Here is a 13,393-nt window from a genome sequence, read left to right on the forward strand (position 1 = left end):
CGCTCTCTCATTGGAAGACGTGCTTCCGCTTCCTCCCCGCGGGGGCTGACGGGAAGGAGAGAGGCGGAAGGGGGTGCGTGTGTCCCAGCAAGATGGCGGCGACGCTGAGGATCCAGAGCGACTGGAGCCAGGCGCTGAGGTGGGTATGGCCTGCCTGGTTCCCTTCCCCTGGCCCCTCTCCCCTTCCCCTGCCTTGCACTCACCGCCGTTCTTTCTCTCCGCAGGAGGGACGAGGGCGAGGCCTGGCTGAGCTGCCGGAGCCCTGGTGAGTGCTGAGAGGCCTGAGGAGGCCTGGGAGGAAGGTGGGCTGAGGGGTATCTGGGGGGTCTTAGGGGACCCTGTGGGTTAGGAGGGGGTGAGGGCGGTTGGCTGTGGTTTGTTTAGGAGGGTGTGAGGGAGGTTGGGGGGATCCTATGGGTTAGGATGGGGTGAGGGTGGATAGGGGAGCCCTCTGGTTGAGGAGGAAGTGAGGGATGTTGGAGGGGGCCCTGTGGGTCAGGAGAAATGAGGGAGGTTTTGAGGGGGGACCCTGTGGGTTAGGAGGAGGTGAGGGAGGTTTTGGGGAGGCAGTGGTTTATGAGGGGGTGAGGGCAGTTGATGGGGGCAGCATGTGGTTAGGAGGGAGCGAGGGAGGCTGGAGGGGTCTCCTGTGGGTTAGGAGGAGGTGAGGAAGGTTTTTTGGGTGGCCTGTGGCTTAGGAAGGGGTGAGGGCACTTGCAGGGGGGCATGTGGTTTAGGAGGGGCTGAGGGTGGTTGGGGAGTGCCTTGTGGTTTAGAACAACCCGAGAGTGGTTGAGGGAACGCTCTGTGGGTTAAGAGGGGGTGAGGGTGGTTGCGGGGGATGCCCTGTGGGTTAGGAGGGGGTGAGGGAGGCTGGGGGCCCTGTGGTTTAGGGGAGAGTGACAAGAAAGTGATTTCCAGGGGGGTCTGAGGGGTGGCTGAGCTGATGGCTGCTCTCCCTGCAGGGAAGCCGACGCTCTACGGCAGCCTGACCCGCCGTGGGCTCAGCACCGAGGGCGTCCCTGACATCGCTGCCTCCGAGGGCTTCGTGGTTGGGGAAGTCACCAAGGTGCCAGGGCTCAGGGGGAGCGGGGGTCGGTAACTACTTTCCACACACGAAGGGATGATACTCTTATACCAGTCAAGATAGCAGCCTAAAGCTGTCGCCCAGTCCCCTGCGTGGTTCTATCCATCTGTCCTTGGCTTTCCACCTGTGCAGTGCCCTGGAGCTGGTCCCTAGCATCCCATAGTCAAACTGGGGTTGTGTGTCATGGCTGGCCCGGCCATAGCAACCATCGCCACCTGGGGCCTGCATCTTGAGGAAGCATATGGAGATGAGCCCAAGGCTGCACCCTCCATCAGTCTTTAGGCTGTGGGAGATCACAGCAAGGTCAAGATCATAGCTCTGCTTTGGCAGCCTCTGTGTTTCAGCACTTCTAATTCTTTTTCCCCTCTCTTTCCTCCCCTAGAAAAGCATTCTTATTTCTTGTCCTCACGAAAATGTGTCCACAAAGTTCCTGGCCCCGTACACCACTTTTTGTAGAATTCATCAGAAAAGTGTAAGTAACCTTGTGAAGTGAGTGGAAAATTACTGAAAGTGACCATGAACTTTCACAACTTGTTTCTGACTGTTGCGTGCCTGTTCTGAGGGGTGGCCTGCAGCATGACTTTGTGTGTGAACTAGATAATAAAACATACCAGATTGTAGAAACCCAGGAAACTTGGTTATGGTTAAGTTTACCCCCCAAAATCTACAATTCTGTAGACTGTTTTGTTGCGAGTGATCTAATTTCTGCTCACTTCAGGCCATGACAGATCCTCCTGTAAAAGAATAAGATGTGTGAAGTAGTGTATGAAAAACCAAGATAAAAATAAGAGGTTCCAGGCACTGAGCTCTTCATCTCTGACCGGTTCAAATCTATCCCTGGTTTATAGTGTCTGTTTGCTGCCATGTAATGAAGTTGTCTGTTTTTGATATTTGCCATATGAGTTTCTGTTTCCGGGGCTGGGAATTGAATGTTGCATAAACTCATCTTGACCTGGTGGGATTTCAGAGACCAACAAGGCCCAGCTTGTCTTTAAAAAAATAAAAAAATTGCATTAACTTCTCACTTATTTAAAAGCAGTCCTGCTCATTTGTCTGAATAATATTCTTTCTTATTGCATCCCATCAATCTGGGGGTGCAAGAAGTACGGCTCCTCACTGAACAGTGATACAGAAAGGCTGACTCTGACCTGAAATTTCATTTCTTTGGTGAAAAGAACTTGGCTCTACTGGAAAGTAGTCTGAGCTTTGGCTGAACACTTAACCCTACGGAGAAACGATCCCAGAGACAAGGGAGTGTGTAGCCTGCAGGTACAACCGGCTGCCCTAAAGGGAGTCCCCTGAACGCTCCTAGAAATGTTTTAGAACCCTTGTCTCATGATTTATTGCATAAATTGTTGTGATAAACCCAGCTGAAAATGCTGAAAAGTTGAAAAGCCAGTCCCTATTAACGAAGCTCAAAAGCGGTATAAATCAAGGTGCGTTTTGACATAAAGGCAGTTCCGCATCTCTACAGCTGTTTTAAGAGGAGCTTGGCAACAAGGCAGCTCCGGAGACAGAGGTGAATCACTTCTCTGAGCTTTGTGCTGCTTAAGAGTCCACAGCTGCCTTTTTGTGTGATAAATGGAATCAACATTCAAAGCACAGCAAAATGGAAATGCAGGCGTAAGTGTTTAGTCTGCTGTCAAATGGGTGTGATGGGTTACAGCTGCACTGCAGATCTCTCCTCTGGAAAGCAGCTGAAGCAATATCTATTAGTATGTAGATGAGTTTAAAGCCGGTGTGGACCAAGCTCCAGTTATCCTTTTTACCTGCTGCCTCTTCTTCTGAGCACTCATGCTTGGCCTTGCCTGTTTACATATCCCTGCTGAAAGTTTGAAGATACGTCAAATGTCAGTGAGGCTTTTCATTCCTGCTTGAATGACCTTCACAGGCTTTTATTTTTAAAATAGAGAGCAAATTTCCACAGATTGGTTTGTTGTATAAAATGCCCCTCATGTTACCAATGTATTTCTCACATTACCAATATGGAAGTAAATGCAGTTAATAACTGTTGTAACGACTAAACCATTACCTTGTGCTCTTATTTAAATATTCTTATTTAGATCTTCTGTCTTCCTGGATATTAGCAAAAATTTTTACACTGAAAGGGTTATCAAGCATTGGAACAGACCACCCAGGGAGGTGGTTGAGGCACCATCCCTGGAGGTATTTAAAAGATGGGCAGACATAGTGCTTAGAGATACGGTTTAGTGGTGGGTTTTGTCAGTGTTGGGTTGATGGTTAGGCTAGATGATCTGAGAAGTCCTTTCCAGCTAGGCAATTCTATGAAATCCTGTTTTAATTCCCAATTTTTTTTCAAGTGGAGGTTGAATGTTGATACTGCACCGTGTTAAAATTAGCTGTGACTTGAGCTGTCAGAGCTTTTCAGGAGGGCGGTTTAGTCCGACTCTTGCTTGGATAGGAGAATTTACGACTGAAGTTAGGCATATCATGTCCCCACAAGCCCTGGCTGATGCATGTGCAGCAATAGGATGCCATAGGATGTCCTCCTTAACATCTGGAAACAGCTGGAGATTGATGCAGTTCTGTTATGTACTTGGCCTGCCTGAGGGCATCATCCTTAAATCTCAGGCTGTTGTCTTTCTTGGCAAAGTCTACTTGTATCTTTGCATTTCCCTGCGGAAATGGTAGTAAATCCAACTGTCTCTTCAGGCTGGCCGCTAGTTAAAGCTGAGCGCCTGCGAGAGGATGGACAAAGCCCAGTCCTGTTTGAGAATAGTTAATTGGTCAGAAAAGCAGCTAATCTGAAGGCTGGGATGAAGGTGAGCAGCCTCATCCCTTACATACCTGACCAGGTGGTTGGGACCTGCGAGCGCACCGACAGACTGTGCAGGTTAAGACCAGAAACCTGTGCTTCGTCGTGGTGGGATTGGAATGGCGACGGAAGTGTGATCTGCAGTTCTCATCGTGGATCTGCATTTCTCATTTCTGTCAGTGGATTTTACCACTGTAGTATTTTCTTCTAATTCATGGAGTGCAAAAGCAATTTTTAGGAAGCTTTTGGAGGTGATACAGTATGACTCCAGTATTCAAATCTTGCAAGACGAGACAGCTATTCCACTATGTAGTTGTGATAGTTTTGGGTTTTTTTTGCAGGATACAACACTGATGTTAACCTTTGCTCTAACAAAATCTATATAATTGTTTTTTCAGCCTGTATAGTGTTGCTGCAATCCGTATTGGAAATACCTCTGTCACTTGGAAGATGTAGTCGTTTCTTTCAAGGCTAGAATACATGTTATCTTATTCCATGCACAACTAAAATGCATCTGCCTTTCCCGAATGGCAGCAATAATGTCTGGCATCATGGGAAAAGCTGCCCTTTTACAAGAATACAAGCTCAACAGCTGCTCTTTTTCAAAAGTATTCGGCTCTCCCCGTGTTTGTGCAAAGCCAGCAGTTGTTAATACCTTAGCGTGACAGGCCGTGTGAGGAGTTAGCCTGCCTGCATAAGGAGCTAGTCTTGAGTCAGAGTTTCAGGAAAATTTAGGCTGTACTGTTGGCTTCCTAAATATCTCAACGTCTTGTGGGCTTGTGAGCGCTCTCAAGCTGGCCAGTTAGCTCAATTTCTTATCTGTGTATTGGAGTTGCCAGAAAAATCCGGATTTCTGCTTCACCTGGGGTAAGCCTGAAATACAGCCGCTGTCTGTGCAGGCTTCTGACTCAGCGTTTCTTTTTCTCCCTGCTTTGCAGATCTCTGCAGTGTCACAGGCAGAGAATAACAATTTCTTGGTCCAATTTGGTGGCAGTTATAATAAGAAGACTGGGGTGCTTCGTGCCAGGTTCCAGTCATTCATCTGAGCTGTGGCTGCGGGTCAGCCCACATCAGCTTGCTCTTGAAGGAGGAATGCAGCAGTCTGTGTAAACAGATAAATTGAGGAGAATTACTTTCTCTGCTGCCCTTGTCCTCTAGAAAAAGCCTGCTCTTTGGGATCCACTTGTTTTTTGATTTCTTAAGGGCTTAATTAGTATCTCATAAAACATAGAGAGAGAGTGAGGTGAGAAAGCCTGTGAAGCCCTTGCTTAAATGTTAGGATATTATCAGGCTAAAACTGTTTAGCTAGGAGTATGGAAGCTCTTTTGGGTGTTTTAAATTAGTCCAGCAGTATGCCTTGGGGAGACAATAGCGCTGAGTGATGTACTTAGCCCGTCTCCCCTAGTACAGAGTTAGTCTCTTGAGCAGAAATACTTATATACAGGGTCATACAAAGCTCATGTTTGGTGTTTTTTATGCTTCTGCAGATTACCTGTCTTGATATTTCCAGTGGTGGAGGGCTTGGCGTATCTACCAGCACAGATGGGACCATGAAAATCTGGCAGGCTGCGAACGGAGAAATAAGAGTAAGAGCGTCTGGCTTTGTTGTGTGTTGTCTGTGACATTACTGAAGTCACTCGGCCGTGACTGTGGTTAGGCTATCCACACTCTGTGGTCTAGGGCAGGCAAGAATCTGGATTTTGATTGAAAACCTAATTGAAACTTGACATCCTGGAGGTTTTAAGTCAAATCTGTTGGAAAGCATGACTTTTCCCAAGGGAAATGATGCTCAGCAATCCGGAGAGGAGTCCCAGGGTGAAAATGAGAGTGGGTACTTAGGAATGACAGCAGGGATGGCAGCTAGAATGCAGAAGGTAACTGACAGCTCCTAATCTGTGTGGTACAAGCACTGAATTTCTGCAGTAGAGAAGAGATGAGGAAAAGGACTCTTGCCTGTGATGTATTAACCACAGTATGTCTAGCTGCCTTCCCAGTTAAGGTGTTTCTTGGGGAGCTTGACCTGTCAGCTGCTTGTTTGGCAGAGGATAAAGACATTTAATCTGCTATTAAAAACAAATGTGGTATTCTTTGCTATATAATTAGTTACGCAAATGGCAGAAGGAGGCACAAATTGTACCTGCTAGCTCTCAAACTCAGAGAAATCCATTGCAGGAATGCAAATTCAGAGGATTTGAGCGTAATCCTCTGCCTGCATGGGAAGTTTTCCAGCGTCACCCCAAGTTTTCCAGTGTCATAGCTCAAAAATTGCTCGGCGTAAGGGTTCTAACAATGGAACTAGCACGTAGTTCTTTGTTTTTCCAGAGACAATTGGAAGGCCATGTGTATGATGTGAATTGTTGCAGGTTTTTCCCATCGGGCCTCGTGGTTCTGAGTGGGGGAATGGATGCCCAGCTAAAGATCTGGTCAGCAGAAGATGCCAGCTGCGTAGTAACATTTAAAGGTCACAAAGGAGGTACAGAGTACTTAGCCTTTAAAATGCTTGATCGGCCATGTGTATAATTGCCTTGCGTCTGAGGGCTAATGTTCAGTCATCAGCCTGCTGCACTTTGTGCTGTGCATTTGTATTAGATGTCTGGAGTATCTTTTCCAAGCTCCCAGAACTTGAATAAAAAGATAGGTCGTAGTTGTATTAGACAGATGAAATTATTTCTCTCACTGACCTGTGTTTTCTTCATTAATTAAGGTTAAAAGAGGGAGGATGCAGTCCGTTAGCCTGTTGTGAGTGCCAGAGGTGGAGGCAGAGGACATTCTGCTCCTCCAAGGCAGTCTTAGCTCTCCAGAGCTCTGACTTGCAATTCAGTAGGTTTGCTGCCTGCACTGGGAATGCAGCCTGCTCACACCCAGATTATCCTGCTCACCTTCAGTTGCTCCACAGCCTCTTCCTTTTTTTTTTTTTTTTTTTTTTTTCCTTCTTTCCTTGACCGGTAAAGCATATAGCAGTTTATTATGGACTTGCAGAACTTGGGCAGGCAGTTACCTGCCTTGAGGACACATGCTGTTGAAAGTAAGGCACAGCAAGAGCAGCTGCAAGGATACTTAAGTGATTATTTCTTAAGAAGGCTTGCAATAATTAAAGGTCCCTCCTAACCCGAACCGTTCTATGATTCTATAATAAGCTTGTTCACCCTTATACTGAGGCCAGATGTTCCCCTCTGCCCCTGCTGATTGTCTTGCTGCTGAAAATGAGAGTAAATTCTTCACCCTCGGTGTGTCTTCAACATAGAGGATGCACTGGCCACCTTATGTGGTGAGCTGAATGCTGTTCCTTGTCGTCAGGGTCCACACTACAAACTCCTCCCATTGACAGTTAGTCCCAGAGAAGAACTACAAGGGATGGAAAATGAGCGGCTCGGAAAGGTTCCTGAGAGCTGTGATCGAAGCAATTTCTGGACAGAGCCTCTGTTAATCTCTGGAAAGAAGATTTCGTTGCCAGAACCCCTTGTTTGGAAGCAGTGTGGATTTATACGTAATGCTTAAGCAAGCTGCCATTTTACTCCTGTTTACACCCTCCCCAGAGCACAGTGGCCGGTAGTGCTGTCTTGTCATGGCAGGCGGTTGCTTCCTAAGGGATGCCAACTTGAATGCTTGGGTGATCGTGAGCAAGTCCAAGTGAGTTTTGCATTTGTGTGGAGATCAGATGCCCAAAACCCTCCTCCAGATTTTCTCCTCCTTGAGCAACTAACTGCTCTGTACAGGCTCCTGTTTTTCCCTGTCTCACAAGGTGCAAGGCTTTATTGAAAAGGTTAATAAGCCCTGTGGCTGGCTGCCCGAAACTTGATTAACTTAAAATTTGTCTTGCGCTGAACCTGCCGTTGTTATCACGTGATGTGTTTGTGTGAACTCAAAGTACTTTGCCGCAAATGTCCCGTAAACAAAACGTGGCAGGCGGTGTAACAGAGCTTTGGTCAGAACGATGCTGGCTGGCTCCTAAAGGCTCTGAAGCTGACTTCATTCACTGCTTATAACTCCAGCCCAAACTGCTGCTGTCAGTTTGCTTGGCTTGCCCCTGTCATTTGAGCTTGTTATTTTTTAATGACTGCTTCTGTAGGGAAAGCATCAATTAAATCTTCTAACCGTCTGACTGTTCCCTTCCAAAAAAAAACCCACTGCATCATTTTTTCAGGTCTAGACTCAACATCACAGTGAAATGAAGTATTTAGGGGATGTTAGCACCTGCAAAGACTGCTCTTTTGATGTTGCTGGAGCTGGATAACGTGGATGCTGCTTGCCCCACACAGCTTTGGGGATTATCCAGAGCTGGACTTGTCGAAGTTCTATGAGTGCTGGGCCAGACTGTTTTCTGCCCAAGTTAGAGGTTAATTTTGGAGGTGGAAACTTGGCAGCAGCTGCGGTATCAGTTCAGTCTGACGCGTTGCTGGTCATTTTATTGGTAATATCTTACCTTTGTGCCAGGTGGCAGCTCCTGCTCTGTAGGGTTTGCTGGGAGCTGCTGCCTTCCTCATACACCCCTTTCTAGATGCTGCCCCACGTTGCACCCCACACAGTTTGACCGTGTGACTGGTGGCAGTCTGGGGACAGTGGCTTGGGGCTTGTAGTTGGGTTTGCCTTGGGAAATGAGGTGCTTTGTCTACCTGCCTTCTGTGCCGTCTGTTTGAACACAGCCTTTGCCTTGATGTAGGTATTTTGGACACTGCCATTGTGGATCGTGGAAGAAATGTCCTTTCCTGCTCTAGAGACGGCACTGCCCGCCTCTGGGACTGTGGAAAATCCGCCTGTCTGGGTGTCATCGCTGACTGCGGCTCTCCGGTCAACGGCATCGCTGTGGGCACTGCTGACAACTCACTGAACCTGGGCACGCCTGAAAAAGCTCCTAGTAAGGATCTTTCCCTTAAAATTCATCTTCATTCCCCTGTCCTAAACTACTTAGGTCTGTCACAAATAATCCTGAGTGCATGGCATGCTGCTGTGTGCCCTTATACCACCTCAGGAAGGGAACTAGGGTCACCAGAAGAGACCACTCCAGTCCTGCAGAAGAACTGAGCCTTACCCAGCAGTTTAAAACTGGGATCTCTTTGGTTACTGGCCTGCCTTGCTGCATCTGGTCTCTTAGCGTATGGAGGAATGCTGTTACAGGTTCAGCAGGGGTGATCCAAACTGTCACGTTTTGGTACCATCAAGACTCGTTGCGTATCTGCTGCTGGAATTAACTGTTGTCCTTTTGTCAGGTGAACGGGAAGTTGGGACAGAAGGGAAAATCCTGCTGCTGGCTCGAGAAGACAAGAAGCTTCAAGGAGTGGGACTGCAGAGCAGGCAGCCGGTAAGGAGGCTGGGGCTATCAGAAGTACTTGCCTGGGAGAGCGCTCTGAGATGCTGATATAAAATTGGTTCCGAGGCATCAGTCCCTTCTGCTGCAGCAGCTCCTCAGTTTGTAAGCTGCCATTCACATGGCTGTGCAGAGTACCGGGCTGAGGAATTGAGCCAGGTTAAAACTAACCTAGATGGGTGAACTGGTTAGTGTCAATCCCGTTCCATTCCCCTGATAAGGTTCATCATGTGGCGCAGAAAGGGACAGCCAGGCTGGCGGCAGGGGAGGGCTGATCTGTCTGGCCTTTGGCTGAGGTTCTACACTGCGGTGTTCTCCCCGCTACGTATTCCATGGCGGAGAAACTAAAACCTAGTACAATAAAGGGATGTTTTCTCTCCTTCCTACTGGCCAGATTTTTATGTGGGGGTTTGAGGAGTAAGAATTGCTCACTAATTTAACCCAGGTATGGGGAAGAGTATTTAAACGGTGGCCAGTAGATGTCATCGTGAATGCAGGAACTGCAGGCAGTCTCATGCAGCCAAGGTGGAAAGTTACTGTTTGTTCTGGCAGGTGTTTTACATAATGTGTGAAGGGAACCACAGGTGGTTGCCTGTCCATCTCCCTCCTCTTGGCAAAGGGAGATGAGAGTTGGTAAATCTCAGGTAATGGAGTTCTTATCAGGACCATCCTGGACTGTAGGACAGGAGCTCCTGATGACGTAGCAGATTGAACTGCTTGTGGTGTTTGTGGCGAGTAAAATTTGGGTGGAACAGATAATGCTCACCAAGGCTGGTCAGTGAGATGGCAAGGGCTCACCTGGAAAAAGCTCACAGCCTCTGTAGCAATGACGGTGGCTCTTGGAGGAAGGAGTGGCCTGTGCCAGCCTGCCATGCAGATCTGGTCTCGCTGCTCCGTGGGTGTCTGAAGATTAATCTGAGCTCAGCGTTGGTTTGTCTGGCACTGTGTGGCACACGCTTTCTCCAAAGAAGACCCAGGAGCGTTCACTGATTGCACTGTCTCTGCTGACTTGGCAAGACTGATCCTGGAGCGCTGTTCTCCCGCATGTCTAGGAGCAGAGCTGAGGGATTATTAACCTAGCTCTGGGTTTGCTGGAAGAGAATTTACTGATTTAGAAATAAATTATTGCTTCCTTCTCCTGGGTGTCCTGTGTCCTCATCTGAGAGTGTCTGACACTTGCGTTTGTTCCTGTGTTCTCAGGTGTTCCTTTTTGTGGGATCCGATGCCTTCAACTGCTGCGCGTTCCTCTCCAGTACCTATATCCTAGCGGGGACCCAGGATGGGAACATATATCAGCTGGATGTGAGAAACACAAAGTGAGTGAGTGCCTGGGCCTGCAAGTAGTTAAACGGCAACTAATTTTCTGGCTGGGAAAGAGAGCTAGGTTGAGGGTGCTCGCAGGCAATGCCCCTTCGAAAGGATGGATACAGCCCAAGCTGTGGCATCATGAGCTTCTGAGCCTCTTGCAGCTGTCTCTTTCACTTGGGGAGCCCTGGGGAGGGAGGATACTTTGCACAGGTTGGTGATCTAATGGGATGTTCTCTGGCAAGTGCCTCCTCAAAGATTATGGGCTCTGTGCAAGTTTCTTTAGTTACAGAAAAGCTTTTCAGCCTTGATCTGTGACCAGGGCTGCTCTTGGCGTAGCCTTACCTTGTAGATTGTTGCTTTTTATGTGTGTATATATAAAAAATTATGTTCATATACTGTGCATATTATGTTATATATGAATATCTGTGTAATTATGTATAGTCTGTGTACCTATATATGTAGACAGATTTAACAGAAAACATTCCTGCCACCAAAAGCACAGCCCTTTCCTCTCCTTCCCTGGTGAGACTTAAGTGTCTTTGTAGGATCCTGGCATTCACCCTTATCCTCATTCCAGCACGGGACTGGAACTGAGCTGTCACTGAGGGCAAGAACTGCTCTAAGTTGTTTTTTATTAGTGTCAAAGGCGAGCTCTGAGCAGGGAAGCATCCAGATGGTGCTTTTGGGTGGGGGCTGGAGGGGCTGGCACCAAAGTCAGAGTCTTTTGTGCTGGGTGAGCTCCAAGCTTTTGTCTGTGCCTTGGCAAGGATAATCCCTGTGTATAATCCATGGAGATGTGCTGATGTTCACCTGCTAGCTACTCCCATTGCCATCCTTTGGTAACATCTGCAGGAAAACTAGTGCTGAGCTCTGTCTTCTTCTAGAGGACAGACACTCTTTGCTAACCACTGATAAAGTCCCCATGTCCTGTATGTTCTCCTCATGTGTCTTTTAACCATGATCTCACATTCTTCTTTCAGTATTTGCACATTGGAATGGGCTCTTCACTGTAGACCGTAATACTCATCCCTTGTTTCTGCTCCTTTTTCTAGTTCTCCGATCCAGGTCATCCATAGATCAGGAGCACCAGTGCTTTCTCTGCTCCCATACCGAGACGGATTTATTGCCAGCCAAGGTAACTCAAGTGCTGTGTTGTGCCAGTAGAAATTGTATAATCGAATCGAGGAGTTTTGTGCTCTTTGGGTATTGCCCTCTTACATATAACCACCGGCTGGCTGGGCAGTGTCCATGGCAAACAGGCATAGTAGGAGCTGTATTATACGGTTGCGTTTTGCCTTGTGATTTTTATTTTTTTTTCCTCCTGTGTTCCTCTAAGTTGCCTCTCAGTGATTAGAGCCTCTTCCCATTTCTCTGACATCCTCACCACACTTTTCCCTCTTCCTGGGCGCGCCATACCCTGTGATCAGGTGTTTCTGATGGGCCTGTTAGTGCTCTTTGTAATTAAGAGCATGGCTTATTTCACTAACTGGCCGATGTTCCTTCCTTACTTGGTATCTCTTCTGCTCATGTAGGTGATGGAACCTGCTTTATCGTTCAGCAAGACCTTGATTATGTCCTTGACCTCACAGAAGCTGACTGCGACCCTGTGTACAAGGTAAGGAATATGGTGTATCTCCCCAGATAAAGCGCATAGGGAAAGGTGATGCCTTTATCTTGGGATTTGTCAGCCTGCACAACAGGTTCCTTCACACAGTTGACTTTTAAGCTTATTTTTTTTCCTACCTGAATAATCTTAATATTTTGCATAAACAAATCCTCTGTGGTACAGGCTGGTGTTATCTCTGTCGTGCAGGAGCGAAAATGAAGCAGCGGAGTAGCTCGGTTGTTGGAGTAGCTCTGGCAGAACCGTGTTTCTGTTAAAAAAAAAAAAAAAAAAAGTGTGAATTAATTGTGTTGGAAGATCATCAGGGTAAAAGCAGCAGCCGGCTGCCTGTCTTCTCTTGTCCCCTGGTGACTCGAGACCAGCAAGTGGGTCTTGCTGTTGTGTTTCCAGACGTCCCGCTGTGCTTGCACGGGTCAGGGAGAGTGCCCTGGCTTCCCTGGGCTCCCGACCGGGTAGCGCTGGTGGAAGTCACCTCTTGTTTTTAACCCGTTCCAGCTCTGCGGTCCGGTTCCCCCTCTCCTAGTCAACACACACGTTCTAAGGTAACACTCAACCTCGCATGAAGGCTGAGATTTGAGCCATACAACTCATTGGCGTGAGCAAAACACGAGAAAATTCTGAGAAAAGTTATTTTCCCTGTCGGATCTGGCAGAAGAACCCTTATGTGAGCCCTTAACCTGCTCCTGGTGAAACCTTGAATTGTCCCTTAAAACCTGCGAATGTCGTTTCAGGGGATGCTCACCTCCTCTTCCCTCTGTGAAAGTCCAAAAGGAAAACTGATCTCTGAGAATTTTACTTCTAACTGTCACTTGGGGTTGTTACTGTGCTTAAATACTGATATTTTTTCCCCCTCCTCTTTTTCAGGTCGCTTCGTGGGAGAAGCAAATTTACACGTGCTGCAGAGACGGGATAGTGAGGAGATACCAACTTTCTGACCTTTAAGTGTTTGGATCAGCCGAATATAGTGGAGAAATGTGTCAAAATAGCTCTTCCAAGCTTATTTTCCTGTACAGGGTGTTTGAGATGTGTATATAGAATTTCTGAGGCTGTTGTGATGGGCAGGCTCTATACAGAGGTGTTTGGGGACAGGTAATATTTCTTACTACAACACAACTGTGATCATTTGTAATTTGGAGAGCGACTCCGAGGAGTTGGAGAGGATCTTGTGTTGCAACAATTTTTTTTTTTTTTTTTTTCACTGCGGAAAAACTGCTGTTTCTAGGGGGGAAAAATAATAAAAATAAATTAGGGGTGGGGGGTGATGAAGGGGGATTGTGTCGCAGCGTGGACTGA

The 13,393-nt window shown here is 47.4% G+C and overlaps 1 protein-coding gene across 3 annotated transcripts; it reads left to right on the top strand.

The window, feature by feature from the left end:
• Positions 1-25: 25 nt before the first annotated feature.
• On the top strand, positions 26-13,322 carry PAAF1 (proteasomal ATPase associated factor 1). Of its 3 annotated transcripts, XM_063327678.1 has the most exons (12): positions 26-139; positions 225-265; positions 966-1,069; positions 1,470-1,559; positions 5,351-5,449; positions 6,186-6,336; positions 8,524-8,718; positions 9,071-9,162; positions 10,369-10,484; positions 11,529-11,611; positions 12,009-12,091; positions 12,965-13,322. In XM_063327678.1, the coding sequence occupies exons 1-12, from the start codon at positions 93-95 to the stop codon at positions 13,040-13,042; spliced, it is 1,179 nt and encodes a 392-aa protein (XP_063183748.1). In that variant the 5' UTR covers positions 26-92; the 3' UTR covers positions 13,043-13,322. The 3 variants fall into 3 exon arrangements, with proteins under 3 accessions (XP_063183748.1, XP_063183756.1, XP_063183764.1); XM_063327686.1 differs by lacking the exon at positions 1,470-1,559; XM_063327694.1 differs by lacking the exon at positions 1,470-1,559 and having other exon boundaries at positions 77-139; positions 225-302.
• The last annotated feature ends 71 nt before the right edge of the window (positions 13,323-13,393 follow it).

Source organism: Chroicocephalus ridibundus, chromosome 1, assembly GCF_963924245.1.
Source record: "Chroicocephalus ridibundus chromosome 1, bChrRid1.1, whole genome shotgun sequence".
NCBI classification, from domain to species: domain Eukaryota; kingdom Metazoa; phylum Chordata; class Aves; order Charadriiformes; family Laridae; genus Chroicocephalus; species Chroicocephalus ridibundus.

Excerpts from the sequence above, each read along its gene's own strand:
- PAAF1 (XM_063327678.1), top strand. The coding sequence starts at position 93 with ATGGCGGCGACGCTGAGGATCCAGAGCGACTGGAGCCAGGCGCTGAG. Across the intron at positions 1,070-1,469 it reads TGGTTGGGGAAGTCACCAAG|AAAAGCATTCTTATTTCTTG; the intron begins GTGCCAGGGCTC and ends TTCCTCCCCTAG. Across the intron at positions 6,337-8,523 it reads ATTTAAAGGTCACAAAGGAG|GTATTTTGGACACTGCCATT; the intron begins GTACAGAGTACT and ends GCCTTGATGTAG.